Source organism: Microcaecilia unicolor, chromosome 5 (genome assembly GCF_901765095.1).
Source record: "Microcaecilia unicolor chromosome 5, aMicUni1.1, whole genome shotgun sequence".
In the NCBI taxonomy this organism is placed as follows: domain Eukaryota; kingdom Metazoa; phylum Chordata; class Amphibia; order Gymnophiona; family Siphonopidae; genus Microcaecilia; species Microcaecilia unicolor.
In genome coordinates, this window is record NC_044035.1 from 241,426,431 (window position 1) to 241,451,455 (window position 25,025).

The 25,025-nt window shown below is 42.9% G+C and overlaps 1 protein-coding gene across 1 annotated transcript in view; it reads left to right on the plus strand.

Annotated features, from left to right (window-relative positions):
* Positions 1-8,195: 8,195 nt before the first annotated feature.
* Positions 8,196-25,025, plus strand: part of GAP43 (growth associated protein 43) — a 212,516-nt gene continuing 195,686 nt past the window's right edge. Inside the window, exon 1 of the mRNA XM_030204964.1 lies at positions 8,196-8,428. Within this exon, the coding sequence (XP_030060824.1) occupies positions 8,399-8,428 (30 nt within the window). The 5' untranslated portion in view covers positions 8,196-8,398. The remainder of the gene's footprint in view (positions 8,429-25,025) is intronic.

Consider the following 25,025-nt stretch of genomic DNA (forward strand, 5'->3'; position numbering starts at 1 on the left):
CCACTGACAAAGAGATGAGCAGCCCATAATTGAAGGGTAGGTTATTGGTAACAGTGAGAGATAGCACGTCACAAATTAAATCCGGAAAATCACATTGTGGAAAGTATATGAATTTATTTGCATTCTGCAGAGGGAAATAAGTATTTGATCCCCCACCAACCAGTAAGAGATCTGGCCCCTACAGACCAGGTAGATGTTCCAAATCAACTCGTTACCTGCATGACAGACAGCTGTCGGCAATGGTCACCTGTATGAAAGACACCTGTCCACAGACTCAGTGAATCAGTCAGACTCTAACCTCTACAAAATGGCCAAGAGCAAGGAGCTGTCTAAGGATGTCAGGGACAAGATCATACACCTGCACAAGGCTGGAATGGGCTACAAAACCATCAGTAAGACGCTGGGCGAGAAGGAGACAACTGTTGGTGCCATAGTAAGAAAATGGAAGAAGTACAAAATGACTGTCAATCGACAAAGATCTGGGGCTCCACGCAAAATCTCACCTCGTGGGGTATCCTTGATCATGAGGAAGGTTAGAAATCAGCCTACAACTACAAGGGGGGAACTTGTCAATGATCTCAAAGCAGCTGGGACCACTGTCACCACGAAAACCATTGGTAACACATTACGACATAACGGATTGCAATCCTGCAGTGCCCGCAAGGTCCCCCTGCTCCGGAAGGCACATGTGACGGCCTGTCTGAAGTTTGCCAGTGAACACCTGGATGATGCCAAGAGTGATTGGGAGAAGGTGCTGTGGTCAGATGAGACAAAAATTGAGCTCTTTGGCATGAACTCAACTCGCCGTGTTTGGAGGAAGAGAAATGCTGCCTATGACCCAAAGAACACCGTCCCCACTGTCAAGCATGGAGGTGGAAATGTTATGTTTGGGGGTGTTTCTCTGCTAAGGGCACAGGACTACTTCACCGCATCAATGGGAGAATGGATGGGGCCATGTACCGTACAATTCTGAGTGACAACCTCCTTCCCTCCGCCAGGGCCTTAAAAATGGGTCGTGGCTGGGTCTTCCAGCACGACAATGACCCAAAACATACAGCCAAGGCAACAAAGGAGTGGCTCAGGAAGAAGCACATTAGGGTCATGGAGTGGCCTAGCCAGTCACCAGACCTTAATCCCATTGAAAACTTATGGAGGGAGCTGAAGCTGCGAGTTGCCAAGCGACAGCCCAGAACTCTTAATGATTTAGAGATGATCTGCAAAGAGGAGTGGACCAAAATTCCTCCTGACATGTGTGCAAACCTCATCATCAACTACAGAAGACGTCTGACCGCTGTGCTTGCCAACAAGGGTTTTGCCACCAAGTATTAGGTCTTGTTTGCCAGAGGGATTAAATACTTATTTCCCTCTGCAGAATGCAAATAAATTCATATACTTTCCACAATGTGATTTTCCGGATTTAATTTGTGATGTAAGCTCTTTGAGCAGGGAATGTCTTTCTTCTATGTTTGTGCAGCGCTGCGTATGCCTTGTAGCGCTATAGAAATGCTAAATAGTAGTAGTAGTAGTATGTGCTATCTCTCACTGTTACCAATAACCTACCCTTCAATTATGGGCTGCTCATGTCTTTGTCAGTGGGCAAACTTACAAAATCAGCAAGGGATCAAATACTTATTTCCCCCACTGTATATGGCGTCCAGAGGGATCTATGCAGAAAGAAATACATAGACTGCATGGTGGTAGAAGAGTTAGAGCACCTGAAAAGGGTCTTCCAAAGCAATTCCCACAGCTTGCCAGAAATAGGTTGCTGCAAGTCTTCCTCCCAGCACCTTCGCAAAGAAGATATTTGTAAATGTGGGAAGCCACATGACCAGTGCGCTGAAGCTTCAGACCAAAATCCAGAAGCCCTGGGGTTTGGGAGAGGAACTGGGCTTGAAATCCACCCTTGTACTGCTTTTTTACCATGGAGCCAAGCTGAAGCCACTGGTAAAATTGGACGTCAGAAAGGCCAAAGTCCAGTTTCATTTCTGGAAAGGTTTTCCAAGACTGCCTAGTTGCATGTATCAAATCCTCTAAAGTCCAAATGCCGATATGTTGCCACTGAGACCATGAAACCTGCTTATTGCCAATTTTAAAGTTGGGGTTATTCCAAATAGGGGTGAGAGGCGTAGCAGACCAAGGGATATCCATTAATTTATCAAGGGACACCAGGAATTTAAAGGTTGCATGGATGAGCGGATTAGACACGAGGCCCCTGGGAAGACGCATACCCAGGAGATGGGAGTGCTGCAATGGGCCAAGAAGGGCTCGCTCAAAGACCAACCACCTGGGCGGGGAAGGGACACCTACAGAAGCGAGCCATTCCATATCCTGCCGCATAATAAAGGCTTTATGATAAAGCAGGATATCAGGAAATTTCACACCTCCATGCCTTTTTGGAAGCTTAAGTTTGTTACATTTGTATCCCACATTTTCCCACCTATTTGCAGGCTCAATGTAGCTTACATAGTACCAGAGGGCGTTTGCAGACACCGGTGAACAAATACAAGGTGATGTTGTGGTAAGAAAAGGTTCAAGTAGTACAGCTACATTAGGGAATCGTGCAACAGAAGAGTAGAGTTATGTCCATTACGTCCTTTAGTTTTGTTGTGTTGCAGAGATCAGGCATTTAAGTTGGGTCAGTAGGGTATGCCTTTTTAAACAGGTTGGTTTTTAGTGATTTCCGGAAGTTTAGGTGGCCGTGCGTCGTTTTCAAGGCTTTTGGTAGTGCATTCTACAGTTGCGTGTTTATGTAGGAGAAACTGGATGCATAGGTTGATTTGTATTTAAGTCCTTTGCAGTTTGGGTAGTGCAGATTTAGGAATGTTCGTGCTGATTTGGATGTGTTTCTAGTTGGTAAGTCGATCAAGTCTGTCACGTATCCCAGGGCTTCGCCGTAGATGATTTTGTCAACCAGGGTGCAGATTTTGAAAGCAATGCGTTCTTTGATTGGAAACCAGTGTAGTTTTTCCACGGAGGGGTTTTGTGCTTTCAAATCGCATTTTTCCAAATATAAGCCTAGCTGCCGTGTTTTGTGCGGTCTGAAGTTTCTTTAAGGTCTGTTCTTTGCACCCCGCATAAATTCCATTGCAGTAGTTGGCGTGGCTTAGTATCATTGATTGTATCAGGTTGCGGAATGTTTCCCTCGGGAAGAATTGTTTTAAGCGTTTGAGTTTCCACATTGAGTGAAACATTTTCTTTGTTGTGGATGCCACTTGGCTTTCTAGTGTTAAATTGCGGTCCATTGTAGCGCCGAGGATTTTCAGGCTGTCTGAGATAGGGAGGGTGTAGTCTGGGGTGTTGATACTTGTGGGGTTGTCTGCGCTGTGTTAGGATGAGAGGATGACGCAATGTGTTTTTTTCTTTATTGAGTTTTAGTTGAAATGCATTTGTCCATGAGTCCATGATGTTCAAGCTGAGACTGATTTCGTTAGTGATTTCTGTCAGTTTGGTTTTGTAGGGAATGTATATTATGACATCATCTGCATATATGAAAGGGTTAAGTCCTTGGATGGATAAGGTCTTGGCTAATGGGGCCATCATTAGGTTAAAGAGGATCAGTGATAGTGGTGATCTTGTGGTACTCCACAGTCTGCTGTCCATGGTAATGATATGCTGGAGTTTGATTTTACTTGATATGTTCTTGTGGTTAGGAAGCCCTTGGTTCAGCTAAGTATGTTTCCACCAATCCCGAGCTTATCTAGTAGTCTTATTAGTATATTATGGTTTACCATGTCGAATGCACTAGACATGTTGAATTGGAGGAGAAGGATGTTTTTTCTTTTTGCTATTTCCTGTTTAGATTTGGCTAGGAGAGTGAGTAGTACTGTTTCAGTGCTGTGGAGGGGGGTGGAAACCTGACTGTGATTAGTGTAATATTGAGAATGTATTAATATATTCTGTAAGTTGTTTGGTTACCATGCTTTCCATCAGTTTAACTATCAATGGGATTAATGCTACTGGGCGGTAGTTAGTGATTTCATTTGTTTTTTTCTTGGTGTCTTTTGGTATCGGGGTGAGTAGGATATTGCCAATTTCCTTGGGGAAGAGACCGAGCTAGAGCATATAATTTAGGTGGGATGTGAGGTCTGCTATGAAGTGGTCAGGGCAGATTTCATTAGGTAGCTGGGACAGGTATCTAGTTTGGAGTGAGTTCTGGAGAATCTATTGATTGCCCCACTAGTAGAAGAAATCCAGTGTCAAAGCCACTCCAATCCTCCTTGTACTGCCTCAGGAGTGAGGAAGTCAGCAGGGTGCTTCCAGCTGCCGATGCTGGCACTCCCTGAGCATGATCAGTTACATAAGTACATAAGTATTGCCATACTGGGAAAGACCAAGGGTCCATCAAGCCCAGCATCCTGTTTCCAATAGTGGCCAATCCAGGTCACAAATACCTGGCAAGATCCCAAAAAAGTACAAAAACATTTTATACTGCTTATCCCAGAAATAGTGGATTTCCCCCAAGTCCATTTAATAATGGTCTATGGACTTTTCCATTAGGAAGCCATCCAAACCTTTTTTAAACTCCGCTAAGCTAACCGCCTTTAACACATTCTTTGGCAACAAATTCCAGAGTTTAATTACATGTTGAGTGAAGAAAGATTTTCTCCGATTCATTTTAAATTTACTACATTGTAGCTTCATTGCATGCTACTACAAAGGCGTATGCAGCGCTGCACAAACACAGAAGAAAGTCCCTGCTCAAAGAGCTTACAATCTAATAGACAAAAAATAAAGTAAGCAAATCAAATAAATTAATCTGTACAGGAAGGAGGAGAGGAGGGTAGGTGGAGGCGAGTGGTTACAAGTCAAAAGCAATGTTAAAGAGGTGGGCTTTCAGTCTAGATTTAAAGGTGGCCAAGGATGGGGCAAGACGTAGGGGCTCAGGAAGTTTATTCCAGGCGTAGGGTGCAGCGAGACAGAAGGCGCGAAGTCTGCAGTTGGCAGTAGTGGAGAAGGGAACAGATAAGAAGGATTTATCCATGGAGCGGAGTGCACGGGAAGGGGTGTAGGGAAGGACGAGTGTGGAGAGATACTGGGGAGCAGCAGAGTGAGTACATTTATAGGTTAGTAGAAGAAGTTTGAACAGGATGTGAAAACGGATAGGGAGCCAGTGAAGTGACTTGAGGAGAGGGGTAGTATGAGTAAAGCGACCCTGGCGGAAGACGAGACGGGCAGCAGAGTTTTGAACCGATTGGAGAGGGGAGAGGTGACTAAGTGGGAGGCCAGCAAGAAGCAGATTGCAGTAGTCTAAACGAGAGGTGACAAGGGTGTGGATGAGGGTTTTGGTAGAGTGCTCGGAAAGAAAGGGGTGGATTTTACGGATGTTGCAAAGAAAGAAACGACAGGTCTTGGCGATCTGCTGGATATGATCAGAGAAGGAGAGAGAAGAGTCAAAGATGACCCCAAGGTTTCGAGCTGAGGAGACAGGGAGAATGAGAGAGGTGGGTTTGGGGGGAAAAATGCCCCTAGTCCTAGTATCTACCCGTTCAACTCCACTCATTATTTTATAAACCTCTATCATATCTCCCCTCAGCCACCTTTTCTCCTAGCTGACGAGCCCTAGCCGCTTTAGCCTTTCCTCATAGGGAAGTCATCCCATCCCCTTTATCATTTTCGTCGCCCTTCTCTGCACCTTTTCTAATTCCACTATCCTGCTTATAATCGAAAGAGAAAAACGCCTATATTGTGACCCAAATCGGGAGATGGGCGTCTTTCTCCCGTGGGCACCCAAATCAGTATAATCGAAAGCCGATTTTTGGCGTTTCCAACCGCAATCCGTCGCGGAAATGGGTAAAGTTGACAGGGGCATGTTGTAGGCGTGGTGAAGGCGGAATTGGGGCGTGGTTATCGGCTGAGGAGAGATGGGCGTCTTTAGCTGATAATCGAAAAAAAAGGCGTTTTTACCGCGATTTTGGGTCACTTTTTTGGGACCCTTTTTTTTCACGAATAGGTCCCAAAAAAGTCCTCTTCACGTACCCGTTTTCGGACATAGACACCCATGGAGATAGGCGTTCGCGTTCGCTTATGCCCCTCCACATCTTTTTTGAGATGCGGCAACCAGAATTGAACACAATATTCAAGGTGTGGTCGCACCATAGAGTGATACAAAGGCATTATAACATCCTCATTTTTGTTTTCCATTCCTTTCCTAATAATACCTAGCATTCTATTTGCTTTCTTAGCCGCAGCAGCACACTGAGCAGAAGGTTTCAACGTATCATCAACGACGACACCTAGATCCCTTTCTTGGTCTGACTCTTAACGTGGAACCTTGCATGACGTAGCCATAATGCGGGTTCCTCTTTCCCACATGCATTACTTTGCACTTGCTCACATTAAACGTCATCTGCCATTTAGACGCCCAGTCTCCCAGTCTCGTAAGGTAATTTTTCACAATCCTCCCGCATTTCACCCCTTATCTCACCTTCAAGCCCTGCAACAATCCAAGCAGCTACCAAAAATAGTGTGGCCATTGCTCAAAACATCTGGATACCTTGGTCCTATGTACATATTGGATAGTATTCAACCATCCTCAATCTTCTGGCATCAAGCCATTTGATTTCTATGGTGTTGCAGCTTGTTGATACTAGACTGGCTACCCCTGTGCTACAGTATTACTCATTCATGCTCTATTTATTCATATCATGTTTTCTCCTTATCACCTTGCTAGACAGTAACTGACTACCACCGATCTGGTTGGTTTCCATGGCGTTTTGGACTGCTGTGTTATCTGTTTTTTCACCACTAGCTTCCATATCTGACACAAGCATGTCCAAATTCCATTACAAGTGCTGTCCTTTCCTACCTACAGGCTTTGTAATCTTCCTTTTTTATTCTAATAGCCCATATTTAATTCAACATCCAGGCTCGCCTCTTTCACTTCTTATGATCTAGATTGTAACATCCACACGGCCACCAAAACTAGTAAGATTGTTGATCACAAACATCCAGCCTTGCTTTGTTCATTGATGTTTTGAGTTCCAACTATGGTGTCTCCTATAGATTACCCAAGACATTTTAGAAATCTCAGGTAGCGGTACCATTGCTTTTTCGTGTCACAGGCCCTCTATCACTTTCATAGCCCTTCTCTGACTGCTTCCATTCCTTCAGTGACTGTCTTTCTTCTATGTTTGTGCAGCGCTGCGTACGCCTTGTAGCGCTATAGAAATGCTAAATAGTAGTAGTAGTAGTACTTTTGAAGGTACAACCTCCAGAACTGACCATGTATCTGGAGGTAGGATATTATCTGCTTTTTCCTGCTGGTGATATTTCTGCTTATGTACTGGAGCACACTGTTAGCTGAGCTGGTCGCTTTATCATATTGAACAATTTGTTTGATGTCATATGAGATGATAACTTCCAGGTCTCTTTCCTGTTTTACAGTGCTTACCTTAATTTATAATTGGACTGTTGTGTACCAGGTGTATGATTTTCAACTTTTTTTTTGTACTGAAACCCCTTGACCTTCCAAACCCTGGGGCATTCTTTCATCATTTTCAAGTTGCCTTTCATTCCCCCCCTCCCATTTTCCTCCAGGTATATCTACCCTGTTAGTGATTTTCTTTTGGAAGAATATTACACCAATGCAGTTGATATAATCATAATCCCATTTCTTTATATTTCCATATTTTGCTATATATTTGTTGAATGTCAGCCATCATGGTTTGTGAAGCTGAAATGAAGATTCAGGAGATTCAGCTACATCAGTACCCTACATGTGTATTACAGCCTTCACCCTCTCCCCTTATTTTATATATATATATATATATATATATATATATATATATATATATATATATATATATATATATATATATATATATATATATATATATATATATATATACTTATTGATGGTCTGAATTTTAATTATACTGTCTGCTCTTAAAGGTTTTGTGTTTTCATTGGTCTAATGTTAGAGGAGAAAACTGAGGGAAAGAGGCAAAAAGGGGGGAGGGAAAGGGGTACAGTGCCCCTGCCCTTCAGTTTTAGTGCATACAGTGGTAACATCAATGGGTCTAGATTGTAGGTGTTTAAATATTCATGAGGCTAGCAGGGGACTGGGAGTGGGTGGCTGTCTAGAATATGTGTATGTTGTGGGGGGGGGGGGGAGGAAGAGAGTGAAAAGAAGGGCAGCAGTCATTGAGAGCTAGTGAACAAGTCTTGGATAGATATCAGAGCGAGAGAGAGAGAGAGTTTGCATGTGTGATGAGCACAGGCAGCGGACCTTACAGTTGCTGCTAACTGCCCCGGCGTATGTGTGTGTGTGCATGTGTGTGTGCGTGTCAAAGAGAGTGTGAGAGAGAGAGAAGAAAGGCGTGGAGTGGGGGGAATCAGAAAGGGAGAGTGTGAGGAGGAAGCAAGGAAGGAAGAAGAAAGGAAGGGAACGCTACCGATCATGCTGTGCTGTATGAGAAGAACAAAACAGGTAGATGATTTTTGGATTCTCTCTGCTGAGGCGCTGAAGGCTTGGGTAGATGGGGGGGGGGGGGGGGGGGGGGGGGATGCTGGGGGATTCTTTTTCAGACCTAAAGCACTGCTCTGTTCGCTCTGTAGCTACATTTATGAATCTTCCAAAGATACAGATTTTTTAAATTCATTTACCTTTTGTCTTTTTATTGGCTTTGCTCGATATGGAAGGTTTAAAAATTGCAACCCGTCTTGGTGTAAAGGGGCTGAGTCCTTAGACGCGAGGGCTTGCCTGTGGTTTTTGAGGGCGTTGGGTGTGTGGCTGAGGGATCTGCGAAAATGCGGGCGGAGGAGAGAATCTCCGTTTTAAAAAGCTGGGGAATCCGTCTACCTGTGCGGAAAAGAAACTTGACGCCTAGTTTTTCTACGGGGTTTCTTTGTCGGTTTTGTGTAGACAGAAACAGAGCTGTGTATGAATAAGGACCGCAGAATGCCTCACTTCCTTTTTTTGTCTACCTTGTGCGTTTGAATCGAGTGTTGGCGCTTCAGGAAATAAGAGGGTCCACAAAAATTGCTATTTGACTGAGGCCAGCAATATTGAATAAAACAGTAAAAGCAATTAGATGTGAAAAATGAAAATCAACGTTTCCTTAAAGCAAGCACTCTGAATAATGGTTCACCAGCTGGCAAAGGCTCGACCCCACCCCTGTTAACGTTGAGCAGGGATGGGAAAGCCCAGTGGGGTACCTGTTGGAAGCCAGCTCATTATCTGTATAGGCTCCTGCACTGCACCAATATTGGGCAGATGCATTTGCAAGGTAAAACAGCACAGAGAAGATCTAATTTGAACAAAGACCATGCACCCTAGTCCCACCCTTGCATATTGAAGCTTCTTTGCTTCCTGAATTAAAGACACTGAGGCACAACTTATATAACGCACACCTGAAGATCCTGACTGTTCAAAGGAAGATGGTTCTGGTCTCTTTATTCTTCTAATGCCTGTCTGTACAGCTGAAGTATGTGCTGCACATGTAAGGACACTTTATTTGAATTCCATACAGCTAACACTGAAGGCGACTGGGGTGTGTCACAGAATGTCAAGGTAGAATTTGCTCACTGGGATGGGGAGAAGGCAAGTGACAGTGGTTAAGGAAGATAGACAGGAAAAAAAATGGGTGAATGGGTGGAGGGTAGAAGAAGGGGGAAAAGGAATACCAGAGGAACCAAGTCCTTGGAATCACAGTACTGTAAGAGACATTTTAGCCTACTGTACCCCAGATGCACAGAAAAGCCGCAGGCTGCTTTCCCTAGATAGTTGTGCATGGCTTCAGACACAGTCTAGTCTCCCAGGCTCTTTTTTTTTTTTTAAATCCCTCTCCTTCTCTTCTTTAGTTGAAAATATAAATTGGAATAGCATATATAAAATTTAAAAAAAGGTCCACAGGTCACATATATGGGAGTTTGGAGGAGATACTACCATAAGGTTAGTCAGATGAGGAAAAAGTGTTTTTCAGGAGTTTTCATGCCCTCTAGCAAAGATGAGAGGTTTGAGCAGAACTGAACAAGAAAAGTAACTGAGAAGCCTTGTCATCTCCTCTGCCCCTCTGCCAGTGAATGACATTTTAGAGTGCTACACACTGAAAGCACTGATGGGACATGGATTCTTGTCATGGGCCCTGCCTTCAAAAGGCTTCCTTCTGTTTTGTACCTATGGGAGAAACCCTTTAAGAAACAGTTGCTGTAGGACTATGAAATAGATAAATATATAATATATGAAATGTGTTATAGAATTAACAAATATATAGACCAATACCTTTCATTATTCTTGCATAAAATACAACAAAAGGAGCAACTTTTCAGCCCATTCTTGTATTAAAAATCCATAAATGAGATGGATATAATGTACACAGACCTAAATTTGGATTGCACAGTAGCACCACAGATTTAAATTGTTTATTTCAAATAAATGTTTAATTAAATGCACAGTACAAGGATATATATTGTGTGTGCCATTAATCATGATTCCTAATGCACAAAGGACTGATACATGCAATTTCTAGCAATGTTTTCACCTCTTTTTTTCCCCTTCCCAAAGGAAGAAATGAGCAGGTTTGCTAGACTTTAATGTATTCACCCCTCTTCATCCTGTACCCCCAAAAGGCTTTCTGCTTTCAGTGGGAAAGGCCCATGGGAGTTCAAAGACAATCTTGCAAATTGCCACACCCAAGAAATCAAAACAAATTCAAGCAGAGAGGCCCAGCTGATGTTTCATGCTCCATCTGTATGTCATGTGTGCAGTGAAAAGAGAGAGAGAGAGAGTGGGAGATGCATTAACCAACCTAATATGTTTTCATGCTGCCTATAGCAGATGAAATGACATTAACATTTCACCAATTAGTCTGGTTGCATGGCATCTATCCACGCCAGGCGACAGAGAGTGAGAGAGAGAGAGAGAGAGAGAGAGAGAGAGAGAGAGAGAGAGAGAGAGAGGGGCAGAGGCTGCAGGATATGAATTAAGCATCTCCAGTAGATGGGGTTTTATTGCTTCTGGATATAAAATGTCTCCAGTCTCCTCTAGGGATACAGGCATAACTTAATCATTCTGTAAATGCTTAAATTGATGATATGTTCTTACCTTTTTATGCTTATAAGATAAATTAACATCTTAGAAGGTTTTTATCCCTTGAAAGATTGCACCAGTTGACCTAAAGTGAAAGCACCCCTTTGCTTTACTGCACTTATTTGTCAGAGCCATTCATCAAAATTATTGGGTGGACTGGAAATATGTTCCTATTAGCCCCCTTAATATGCATTAGCTATAGGAACTGGTTACAACAAACTAAGAAAAGCAGTGTAATCCATAACCATATTGGCTTACGAAATTCCCATTCCAGAACATCATGGGGTTGTATAGGTCTTGCTTAGTCTGTTTGCAAATTTAAAAATGAATTTAGTACACTTGCCAAGAGGCATATTTTCAAAGCACTTAGCCTTCCAAAGTTCCATAGAAACCTATGGAACTTTGGAAGGCTAAGTGCTTTGAAAATATATTAGGGGCCCTTTTACTAAGCCGCGTGGGTGCCTACGAGTGCCCAACGCGTGCCGAATTGAAGTTACCGCCCGGTTACTGCGTGGCCCTTGCGGTAATTTCAATTTTGGCACGCATCCACTACGCTCGTCTGAAAATGATTTTTTATTTTCTGACACATGGCAGCTACCCCGCATCAAGTGGAATTCGACGTGCGTAGACCATTACCGCCCGGTTACCCTTAGGGCCCTGTTTACTAAAGTGCATTAGCATTTTTGGTGCATGCTAAAAATTAGCGCGTGCTAACCATGTAGACGTCCAAAAGAATATTATGGGCATCTACACGGTTAGTGCGTGCTAAAAAAACACTAACGTTCCTCTAGTGTGGCATAGTAAGCAGAGCTCTTGATTTTCCATTGGCACAGAATAATAATTAAAAAAAAACCCATCAGGGGCCTTTTTACTAAGCTGAAGTACAAAGCAGGGGCGTAGCCAGACACCCAAGTTTGGGTGGGCCTGGGCCCAGGATGGGTGGGCAGAAGAATCCCACCCCATCCCATAGGTGATTTGGTCTCTCCTCTCGCCTGCATGCCATATGGTCTCTCAAATATCCCTCCTCTCCTGCACACCTTTTAAATTTCAGATTTTCACCACAAGTGAGGAGCAACTAATACACACTACTCATGTAGGCCCCACATCCTTCCCACTGATGCAGCTTCCTGTTTCCGCATAGGCGGGAATACGTCTGTGGGGCTGGTGTAAGCAGTATGTATCAGTCGCTGCTTCCTGCAGGCGAAGATCTGCTATTTATAAGGTATGCAGGAGGGACAGTTGTTGGGAGTTTTCAGCTTGGGAATCTCTGCCGGCCACATCATAGGTGTGCTGCTACTGGTGGGCCTGCCCACCCAAGCCCACCCTTGGCTACGCTACTGGTACAAAGTGGCCTTAGCATGCCCTGACATGGGTCTTTCTCATGTGTTAAGGCCATTTTTATCACAGCCATAAAAATTACTTTTTAAATATTTTTTTGTATTAATGGCCATGTGCTAATGTTGCCATTAGCATGTAGCCATTTTGAAAAATGATCCCATGTGCACTTATCACTGCCTATTTGGTAGGTGGTAAGCGATTACACGCTATCCGTGCACTAACCGGTTTGCGTATAGTGATGTAGCTGCACTAACTGATTAGCATAGGAATGCCCACCCTCCGCCCCCGACACGTCCTCGCAAAAAAAAAAAAAAACATGCACTTAATACACGCACATTTTGGCAGCTACCACAGGACATCTGAGTGCACCCCACAGTGCACTATTTTAAGCTGTTTTTGGCATGAGTTAGTGCCTAATGCAGTTTAGTAAAAGGGCCCCTTTGTAACTTAGGCCTTTAATTGTAACCACCTTCCATCGCCCCCAACAACAGCAAGCAAATGCTTCCAAATGACACTTTATGATGTATTTGGTTGTTCAAATGAATAAGAAAATGTCATTGTTCGCCTTAGGAAGTTTTGTACTGTGGTTTCTGCCTTTGAACTTTCTGGTTTTTGTCACAAGGGCTCAGCCTCTGCACTACCAGTGGCATTAGCTATGGAAGGAGAGGTGAAGGACATGAATAGGAAAGGTTCTCTAAATTTTGCTAATTCCAAACCCCCCCCCCCCCCCAAAAAAAAAAAAAAAAAAATTAATGCCCAGAATAATTTATTTTCCTCTTTCCATGAGCACTGGCATGGCACTATGGAGTTGATGCAGAAAGCCACACAGTAGAATCATGTGCCGATGGCTGAGCGTGCAGCTTCTACCTTGAAATTAGTGAGAAAATATTCCACAACATTGCAATAAGCCAATGAGATGCAAAGTCAAGGCAAACAGAACTTACATGCAAATCAAGGAAAGCCTGCCGGATGCAGGCGCACCCCTTAAGGGTGGCTCTACTGTGGGCATGTCCACAGAAAATGAAAATGCTAGCACACATCTGTGCATGAACCGGAATGTTCTGTGCTTAAATATTAACCGCACAAAACTTTCTTGCACATAAAACTAATATTTGTGTGTAGAACAACATGTACAGATGTGTGCTGGTGCTGCACATGTATCAATATGATATTGTACAGTTCAGGGCCTGACCTGAAAGTTAGCTTGACTAAGGATTCAGGACCTACCGAGAGAGTTAGCCTCTGGGAGGAAATGCATGCAGCTCTGAACCACCCTCCCCTCCTCCCAGTCTGACCCCTCGTGATGTCAGTGTAAGTAGACAGGATGTCTCCTTACCTGATGGGATTAGTTGGCTTGATGGGATTAGGTGGTTTGATGGGATTAGTTTACATAGGACTAAGTGCTCAAGGGTAGCCAGACAGGCTATCTCTGAGAACTGGGCCTTCAAAGGAATTCACAAAAACCACAGAAGAACCACATTCAACAACTGAACAGCAGGAAACCACCACAGTGGAGACTGAATAGAACGACAATATCTTTATTACAGATCTTTGGACAACTCAACATGGCCATGTTTCGGCTGTAAGGCCTGCCTCAGGAGTCTGCACTTACAGTCTGAAATTACCACAGCAATGTCTGCAGTGTCTGCAATCTGACTGAATGTAACACTGCTTAAATGAGTTAACCGAAACACCTATTCTATTCCTTGTCTCCACTGTGGTGGTTTCCTTCAAAGGAATTCATACCTCCTTGGTAATCAGGAGATATCAGATCAAACAAACCAAAGGAGGACACAGGAAGGTGCTGGAAGAGATAATTCAGGTATATACATACAAAAATGGACAAACATTCAGACACACAGGACATACACAACATTCAGACACAGAATACACACACACACGCACACAAATTCATATATCCACACATTCTTGACACACATATACCTACAGACATTCACGCTGCACAGTCATTCCACACACATACCCCTCCTCGGTCTCTGACAGGACAGACACATATTCACCTACACACACACACACACACACACACCCAGAAGCAGCTCTGTAACAGCTTTCTGTTCTAAGTGCTGTACATTTATAATAAGTCTATTTCTATATATAAAACACCTTTTCCCAAGCCACACCCATTTGTTATGTTCTTATGCTACAACCCCACTACCTCTGAGAAGTGGACCCGGGACCACTAGAAAAAGAACCAAGTACAAGACTAGAAATGAAGCTTACAACGTGTACAGTAAATCTGCTATTATCTCTTCATACAACTATTATTTCTGTTCTGTCTTTTAAAGTTGCAGGTACTTGCTATGGATGCAGAAAAAAAAGAAAAAAACTGGCTTTAAATCTCTTTGATTAACCCTTTGATGATGCCATGGATCTGGTGGTGAATTTCTCACATTGTGCACAAATGAAAATCCCATGTTTACTTCTATGCATTTCAGAGGGATACCTAATGGTCTCATTAGCAATCATTTTAATAGACTGTGCACTCATGTGTACCATGGGAGTTAACTGTCGCGGCGAACACCTTTCTGCATCGTGTGGCCACTAATGTGTGCATACACCTCGTGGTAATCATGCACTTCTGCTTGCAGTGGCTTTCTGCATTGGCCCCATATATTTGCTGCTTAATGGCAGCACTGGTGTAATTAAGGTGTGGTGGCCCCTTGCTCCCTCCTGTATTATCTAGGTATAGCTAGGCTGGGCTGGGAGGCACCACCTAAGGAAATAACAGGTAAAGAGGATGAAAGCGTAGTTGTTTCAGGTCCTTATCATAAGAAGATGGGGGGAGGGGACACTAATGTGTTCACAAGGCCTCCTAGACTTAGTGTAGACATTTCAAATTATTCATATATTCATTGACACTATGGGGTGAATTCTATATATGGCACTGAAAAAAGAGTTATTCTATAAGCTGCGCTTAAAGTTAGGTACGGTTTATAGAATAGTGCTTACTCCCAGGAATTGTGCCTAATTTTAGGCGTGGCCATTTGCACCAACTGAAACATGGTGGTGCAAATGTGTACCTAAGTTAGGCATCTGTTCCCCCCCCCCCTTTATTCTATAACAACACGCATAAATGCTAGGAATTCCTGTTCCACCCATGATGCCTCCATTTCTGTGCCCCCCTTTTTTTACTTGTGTAAAATTTAAGCACAGATCGCACACCTAAATTTATGCCCATAAATTCCAATTAAATTCCCAATGCATGTCAATTTGCAATTACCGCCTGGCTACCACATGGCCCGGGCAGTAATTTCATTTTTTATACGTGTCCACTACGCGTGCCAGAAAATAATTTTTATTTTCTGGCACGCGGCGCTACCAGGTGGTAAAAGGCATTCTACATGCATAGCCCATTACTGCCCAGTTAATGAGTGAGACCTTACTGCTAAGTCAATGGGTGGCAGTAAGGTCTCAGACCCAAAATAGACACGCACCAATTTTCATTTTGCCGCACATCCATTTTCGGTCAAAATTTTTTAAAAGGCATTTTTATAGGTGCGCTGAAAAATGGATCTCTGCACATTCAAAACACGTGTTTACACTAGTGCATGCCATTTTTCAGTGCACCTTAGTAAAAGGACCCTAAAAACCAGGCCTAATATCATGCAAAAAGAAAGGGTTTATTTAATGAAAATACAAGTGTGCATAAGTTTTCTGAAATGCTCATAACCTGCCCATTCCATGACCATTGCCACACCCCCTTTTCAACTGTGTGCATAAGAATTTATATGCACCACATTGTAGAATACGCCTAGAAAGTTGTGTGCCTAAATTCTAATTAAAGCCAATTAGTGCAGCTAATTAGTGTTAAGTACCAATTATCAGCACTGATTGGCTTGTTAATCAATTAAGTTGTCTGTACAATTTGGCAAACCATGGAAATTAGAAAAGCTTGGAGTGCACTTAAAAGAATATGTCATGCATATATAGCATGAAAAGGAATTAAAATACTACTAGCATAATGAAACAGTAAACAGTAAACCAAGTCAATAAAGCATCAGAACAATGAGCAAGATACCCTTATAAAGTTGTGTAAAGAAAGTCTTTTTAGCGAATTAGTGGTATACTTAAAGTGTAACAAGGTATAGTGCATCTATATGACACAGGTTGGTCCTCTTCATATTTCACTTTTTATTTCTCTGGCTACTTGTTAGTCTCCTTTATATATTAATTTATATTCACACACATACATATAAATACGTAAGTACATAAGTATTGCCATGCTGAAATCCAAGCATATTCTGTAACAACGCACACAACTTAATTGGTTTAACAAGCCAATCTTAACAAGCAATAAGCACTAATTGGCAATAATTAGAATTTATGCGCATAACTCCCTAAGTGTATTCTGTAATGCACTATGCCTAAATTTTAATGTGCAAAAGGAGTGTGGTTATGGTTGGGGAAATGGGCATTTCATGGGCATTTCAAAATTTATGAGCGCTGTTAAAGAACGTGGCTCACTGCACCTAAATCTGTGTGCCAGGATTTCCGCCACTTTTTCATTGGTGTAAATGGAGGAACATAGTTTTAGGTGGTAGGATGTCAACTAAGCATATTTTAATATACCACACCTAAATCTAGGCACGGCTTATAGAATAGAATATGATTAGGCGGAAATGTTTTCCTTGCAGATTTTCAAGGTGCCATAATTAGAATCTGGTCCATTGTATTTTTAATTATACAATCTCTTTCTTTTTGCATGGCATTATGTATAATTTTATGTGTCTTTTTATGGCAACCATGTTTATATTCTTTACATATGCAATATCTTCATTTGTTATATTTGTATATATATATATTTTTTTACATATGTAGATATGTTGACTCCTGAGGCAGGCATACCATTGGCAAAACAGGGAACCGTGTTGAGTCTTTTATATATGGTCATTGGAAATAAAGATGGTATCTACTCAGCTTTTGGTGTCCCACCTGGATTGGTTCCCCATGTCTCTTCCCTAACTCATGGTGAGAGCCTATTCTATAAGGACATGTGGGTGTCTATCACGTATCCTTATAGAATATTATAAACCTGGTGCAAATGGGGGTGCCAAAATGTAGCAGGCACATGGGCAATATGCAGTGTCCTGTAAGTTGACCATCAAAACGTCTGCCCCTCCTATGGCCCACCCATGCTCTGTCTACATGTACATTCCCTCTCAATTATGTGCTTGTATTATGGAATATCGCTGAGCACATGGCTTGCACGTACACGTGTAAATGCACAACATCACCTTAATTCTATAAAAGTGGCCAAAAACTGTGTACACAAATTTGGGTGTGCACCCAATTTACATGCATAATCTAATGAAATAACAAGCTAATTAGTGCCAATAATTGGTTTAACAAGCAATTATTGTCACTAATTAGATTGAATTAGCATTTACGCACATAAATTTAGGTACAGGATCCACACCTAAAATTTACGCAAGATCTGAAAAAGGGGATGCAGAAAAGGGAGGGTCATGGGCTTAATGAGAGCGTTCCTAAAATTAACACGCATTGTTATAGAATAACGGGGATTTGTGCCTAAAGTAGGCCTGTACATTTGCACCACATCTAAAATTAGGCTTGATTGATGTGTGTAACTTTAAGCCTTGTAGAATAGTGCTTTTATTTTGGCACAATATATAGAATCTAGCCCTATCTGTGTGTATGTGCTAGTTCTATAACATGCATGCACTAATGGTGCCTTACTTTCAGTCAGACAGAAAAGCATGTGCGTACTTTCAGTTTAGGCATTGTGGAGGGGAGCAGTCTGGGTGGAGTTCCAAAGTACTCATATTTCCCCAAATTCTGTTAATGGCACCTTAAGTTGTGCATGCTAATTTTGGCCACTTGGCCAAATTGTGCGCACAATTTAGTTGATTGACATACCAATCAGTGCCGATAATTGGTACTTAACAACCAATTAGGAGCACTAATTGGCTTTAATTAGAATTTATGCGCACAGCATTCTAGGCGTATTCTATAAGTCAGTGCATGTAAATTCTAATGCACACAGTTGAAAAGGGGGCGTGGATTTGGGCAGGTTATCGGCATTTCAAAAAATTATGTGCACTATTATGGAATACAGACGATCTGCTCCTAACTTAGACATAGGTATTTAGGCCTGGTTTTAGGTGGCCTAAAAGGGAACGCCAACATTTTAGCTGCAAGAATGGTGCGTGTGCATATTCTATAAAACTATACCTAACTTTAGGTGTAGTTTATAGAATCACACTAACCATATGGTTTTTCAGTGCTGACTTTAGAATTTACTCCATTGGTTAAAAAATGCTTACTTGTATATTCTATGCATGGACATTTACATCTGCTGGTTTTGCACTAGTTTTTATAAAGACACATAAAATGGGGCCCAAAGTAGATGCCTTCTTGCCTTCTAAACTTAGACACCCTGTTATAAAATTGCCCTTTACATGTATAAGTGGGATATTTGACCACTACACATATAGGGCCAGATTCTATATATGGCACCTGAAAAAATCCACACGGAAAACATTTCTACCTAACTGTATTCTACAAGCAGCAGCTAAATTTAGGCGCAATATGTAGAATATGCTTAGTTGACATTCTTGCACCTAAAACTACGGGCCTTCATTCACACTAATGAAAATGTGGCGTAAATCCCAGCACTTAGATTCAGACACAGTGGGCCATGTTCTATAACAATGTGCTTAAATTTCAGAACACCCACAAAATGCCTATTTCCTTGCCCATAACTACGACTCTTTTTGCTTGTGTGCATTTAAAATTTAGGTGCAATGTGTTACAGAATATGTATAGGGAATTGTGTGTGTAAATTCTAATTATTGCCCATTAGTGCTCATTACTGCTGGTAAAGTGTTGTTAACAATGCTGATTGGCTTATTAAGCCAGTTAAGTTTTATGCCTTGTTATAGAATGTGCTTGGATTTCAGTGCGGAATGTTAGGTGCCCTAAATAGGATCTACTACTGCTGCTACTAATCATTTCTATAGCGCTACCGGACGTAAGCAGCGCTTCACACTTGAACATGGAGAGAAAGTCCCTGCTCAATAGAGCTTACAATCTAATTATGACAGACAGGATAAGTAAGGGATAAGGGTTAGGACAGACAGGACATATCAGGGATAGGGGACAGTTGAAGGGTTAGGTTTAGGTTTAGGAGTTAAAAGCAGCATCGAAGAGGTGGGTTTATAGCTTAGATTTGAAGATGGCCAGAGATGAGGCTTGGTGTACCGGCTCAGGAAGTTTATTCCAGGCATACAGTGCAGCAAGATAGAAGGAACGGAGTCTGGAGTTAGCGGTGGAGGAGAAGGGTGCAGATAAGAGAAATTTGCCCAGTGAGCGGAGTTCCTGGGGAAGAGTGTGTGAGAGTGGAGAGGTACTGGGGAGCTGTAGAGTGAATGCATTTGTAAGTCAGTAAGAGGAGTTTGAACTGAATGCGGAAATGGATAGGGAGCCAATGAAGTGACTTGAGGAGAGGGCCAATATGAGCATAATGACACTGGTGGAATATTAGTCATGCAGCAGAATTTTGAACAGATTAAAGAGGAGAGAGATGGCTCAGTGGGAGTCCTGTGAGAAGCAAGTTGCTGTAGTCTAAGCGGGAGGTGATAAGAGTGTGGATGAGGGTTCTGGTTGTATATTCAGAAAGGAAAGGGCGAATTTTGGTGATGTTATAGAGGAAGAACCGACAGGTTTTAGCAGTCTGCTGAATATGCGAAGCGAAGAAGAGGGAGAAGTCGAAGATGACCCCAAGGTTACGTGCTGATGAGACGGGAAGGATGAGCGTATTATCCACAGAAATAGAGAAAGGGGGGGAGAGGAGAGGTCGGTTTAGGTGGAAAGATAAGAAGCTCAGTCTTGGTCATGCTTAGCTTCAGATGGCGGTGAGACATCCAGGCAGCAATGTCAGACAGGCATGCTGAAACTTTGGCCTGGATGCCTGCTGAGATTTCTGGTGTAGAGAGGTAGATCTGGCAATCATCGGCGTAAAGATGATACTGAAAACCATGGGATGAGATCAGAGTACCAAGCGAAGAAGTATAGATGGAGAAGAGTAGAGGTCCCAGGACAGATCCCTGAGGTACACCAACTGACAGCGGGATAGAAGAGGAGGAGGATTCACCAGAGTATACGCTAAAAGTACGTTTGGAGAGATAAGAAGAAAACCAAGAAAGAACAGAGCCTTGAAAACCAAGCGAGGATAGCGTATCGAGGAGTAAGCTGTGATCGACTGTGTCAAAAGCAGCAGATAGATCAAGAAGGATGAGGATAGAATAAAGCCCTTTGGATCTGGCCTGGAGCAGGTTGTTGGAGACTTTAGTAAGCGCCGTTTCGGTTGAATGACGGGGGCGAAAGCCAGATTGAAGTGGATCAAGAATTGCTTTAGATGATAGGAAGTCGAGGCAATGATGGTGAACAGCACGTTCAAGCATCTTGGATAGGAAAGGGAGCAGGAAGATGGGGCGATAGTTGGAGGGACAGGTAGGGTCCAATGAGGGTTTCTTTAGGAGTGGTGGTACTACGGCATGTTTGAAGGCATCGGGAACAGTCGCAGTGGAAAGTGAAAGATTGAGGATATGACAAATGAAAGGGATGACAGTGGGTGAGATAGTATTGAGTAGATGAGTGGGAATAGGGTCAGAGGAGCAGGTGATTAGTTTTGAGGAGGAGAGAAGGAGTGTAGTTTCGTCTTCAGTGATTTCAGGAAAGGAAGAAAAGGAGGTGGGGGTTGGGGGGGTTGAGAGAATGGACTAGTGAAGGGAGAGGTGGGGGTGAACTGGTTGAGAATTCAAGTTTAATCTTGTGGACCTTATCGTGGAAGTACTCAGCTAGAATCTTGGAAGAAAGTGAGGGGGGAGTTGGAGGAGAAGGCACTTTAAGGAGAGAGTTCAGAGTGGTGAAGAGGCGTCGAGGGTTTGAGCCAAGAGAGTTTGTCAACTGGATGTAATAGTCCTGTTTGGCGAAGAAAAGAGCACACTGGAAGGAGGTCAGCAAGAATTTGAAATGTATGAAGTCAGCATGGGCACGAGATTTTAGCCAGAGGCGTTCGGCAGAGCGGGCGCAGGAACGTAAGTAGCGGATTGTAGAGGTCAGCCAAGGCTGGGGTTTGGTATGTTTTACAGGACAAGGCATGGGAGGAGCGAGAGTGTCCAATGCAGAGGAGAGAATAGTGTTATAGGCCGAGACAGCCTCATTAACGGACTTGGATACCATAGCGGTAGAGAAGAGATTTGAGACGTTGGAGGATAGGATCGAAGGGTCGATAGCCTGAAGATTCCTAAATGTGTTGCTTAGGATTGGATGTGCCTGGGGAGGAGGGTGTTTAAGTGTGAAAGTTATCAGATGATGGTTGGAGAGGGGAAGAGGTGAGGCGCAGAAATGGGAGAGTGAGCAGTTTGAGGAGAGGATAAGATCGAGATAGTGGCCATTCTGGTGAGTCAGGGCAGTGGAGCACAGTTGGAGATTGAAGGAAGATGTTAAAGCAAGAAACTGAAAACTATGAGAGTCAGAGGAATCATTAGCATGAATGTTAAACTTAAAACTTGTGGACTGTGTTTCCTGTAAAATCTATCTGTAGAATCTATCCAAAGCTGTACCCAAAAAAACAAATAAAGCACCAGAAATACCAAAGAACCAAATAGTGCCCAAAAACAATTACTGCCAAGGCAGACTTATCTGAGATCTATCAGAATCTAGGGAATATTCCATAATTCTATAAACTTATGTGCACGATTGTACACTTAGAGGTGAATTCTATAAATTGTGCCTAAAAATCAGCATGGAAAAAAACACTTAAGTGCAATTCTATACGCCGCGCCTAAATTAGGCATGGTTTATAGAATAGTGCTTAAGCACAGGAGTCACGTATAAATTTAGGTGTGTCCATTTGTGTCAATGAAAATGTGGTGTAAATGCCCCACTTAAATTTACATATGGAATCCCCTTCCTATATAATAATACTCACCTCCAACATTCTAACCTGCCTGGGAACGCGGATCCCTCGGAGGTGGTCTGCTAGGCAGCTTAGAACACACTGACGTCAGTAACGTCACTGACAGCTGATTCCAAGGCAAGGGGAAGAGTAGAGAAACACCCTACTCCTCCCCCTGCCTGGGAATCAGCTGTCAGTGCGCCGCTCCCTGCAACACAGAACCCCCCCCCCCCCGGCACATCACCAAAGCACCCCCCACACCTGAAGAACATCAACACCCCCGCCCCACACAAACACACGTTCCATCCCCTTCAAGGCCCCCTTCAAGACTCCCCCCTCCCTCCAACACCCCCCTCCACATAAGTGACCCCTGGACCCCCTGCCGCAACCCTCTCGACCCCTCCCTTTCCGCCGAAAACCCTCCCCCGCCACCGTTGCATTCCTGTGCTGACGACAACCAAACTTCTCTTCTCAGCTGCGCCGGGGCGTTGCTTGATGAATGATCATCTGTTCAAGTTTCTGTGTGTGAGGGGGCCTTGAACTGGGAGAGAGGGAGGGAGGGGAGTCTGGAACTCAGACGGAAAGAAGGGAGGGAGGGGTCTGGGGAGGGGGGTCTGGAACTCGGGAGGGAGGCAGGGGGGTCTGGAACTCGAAACGGAGGGAGGGGGGTCTGGAACTCGGAAGGGAGGGAGGGAGGGGGGTCTGGAGGGAGGGGGGATTACCTTGCTAGCGCCCGTTTCATTGCCTACCGAAATGGGCCTTTTATACTAGTATTCTATAATTACACACACAACTCGAATCCGCACCCGTGTTCTGCCCTGAAATGTCCATGACTCTCTCATTTCCATGCCCCCTTTTCCAGGACATGCATAAAATTTAAGTGTGGATCACACACCTAAATTTACATATGTACATATTAATTGATTGCAATTAGCACCAATAATTGGTTGTTAAAAAGCCAATTATTAGTAATAATTGACTCATTCAATTAAATTGCATGCACAATTTTTGGTGACACTTATAGAATTAAGAAATTAGTGCAAAGTTGCAACCAAGTTGCAGAATAGTGTCAGTTGCATGCATAACTTAATATAATAATTAACATTTATCAATTATTGGCTATAGTTGATGTTGTCACTAATTATGTTATATGTGTAACTGCTTTTACTTGGGATTCTGCAAACTGCGTGTGAAATCCATAGCATGCAAACTGCATGGGAGCTGGGACCTGGGAGGGGCATGGGCAGGTCAGGAACGTGTCTAGTCCTTTTGCGGGTTATAGAATATTAGTAATTATGCGCCAGACTGCTTACATTTTGCTGCAAGCATTTACACTAGCCATCAATCTGTCATAGGTGCTTGCACCTAAAGTTAGACATGCATCTATAATGGCATAAGAACATAAGTGTTGCCATACTGGGACAGACCAACTGTCCATCAAGCCCAGCATCCTGTTTCCAACAGTGGCCAATCCAGATCACAAGTACCTGACAAGATTCCAGAACGGTAAAATAGATTTTATGCTGCTTATTCTAGAAATAAGCGGTGCATTTTCCCAAGTCCATCTTAATAATGGCTTATGTACTTTTCTTTTATGAAATTATCGAAACCTTTTTAAAACCTTGCTAAGCTAACTGCTTTTACCACATTCTCTGGCAACTAATTCCAGAGTTTAATTACATATTGAGTGAACGAATATTTTCTCTGGTTGGTTTTAAATTTACTACTTAGAAGCTTCATTGCATGTCCCCTAGTATTTTTGGAAAGAATAAACAAGCGATTCACGTCTACACGTTCCACTCCACTCAGGGGTTCTTTTACTAAGGTGCACTGAAAAATCGCCTGCGGTAGTGTAGGCGTGTGTTTTGGGTACACGCGGAATCATTTTTCAGCGCACTAACAAAAAAAATGCCTTTTTAAAATTTTTGCTGAAAATGAGTGTGCGGCAAAATGAAAATTGCTGTGCATTTATTTTGGGTCTAAGACCTTACCGCCAGCCATTGACCTAGCGGTAAAGTCTCATGCGGTAACCTGGCGGTAATGACTTACACGCGCCAAATGCCACTTGGTGTGCGTCTGATACACGCATCTGAAAATAGAAATTATTTTCCAGACATGCGTATCGGACACGCACCAAAAATGAAATTACCACAAGAGCCACGCGGTAGCTGGGTGGTAACTCCATTTTGGCACTTGTTGGGAGGCGTAGACGCTTACGTGGCTTAGTAAAAGGGCCCCTCAGTATTTTATAGACCTCTATTATATCTCCCCTCAGTCATCTCTTCTCCAAGGTGAAGAGTCCTAGCTTCTTTAGTCTTTCCTCATAGGGAAGTCATTACATTCCCTTTATCATTTTCATTGCCCTTCTCTGTACCTTTTCTAATTCTGCTATATCTTTTTAGAGATACGGTGACGAGAATTCACACAGTATTCGAGGTAATGTACCACGGAGTGATACAAAGGCATTATAATATTCTCATTTTTGTTTTCCATTCCTTTTCTAATAATTCCTAACATCCTATTTGCTTTCTTAGCTGTCGATACACATTGAGCAGAGAGTTTCAACGTATCATGAACGATGAATCCTTTTCCTGGGCGGTAATTTCTAATGTAGAACCTTGCATCACGTAGCTATACAGTAGTTTGGGTTCCTCTTTCCCACATACATCATTTTGCACTTGTTCACATTAAACGTCATCTGCCATTTAGACGCCC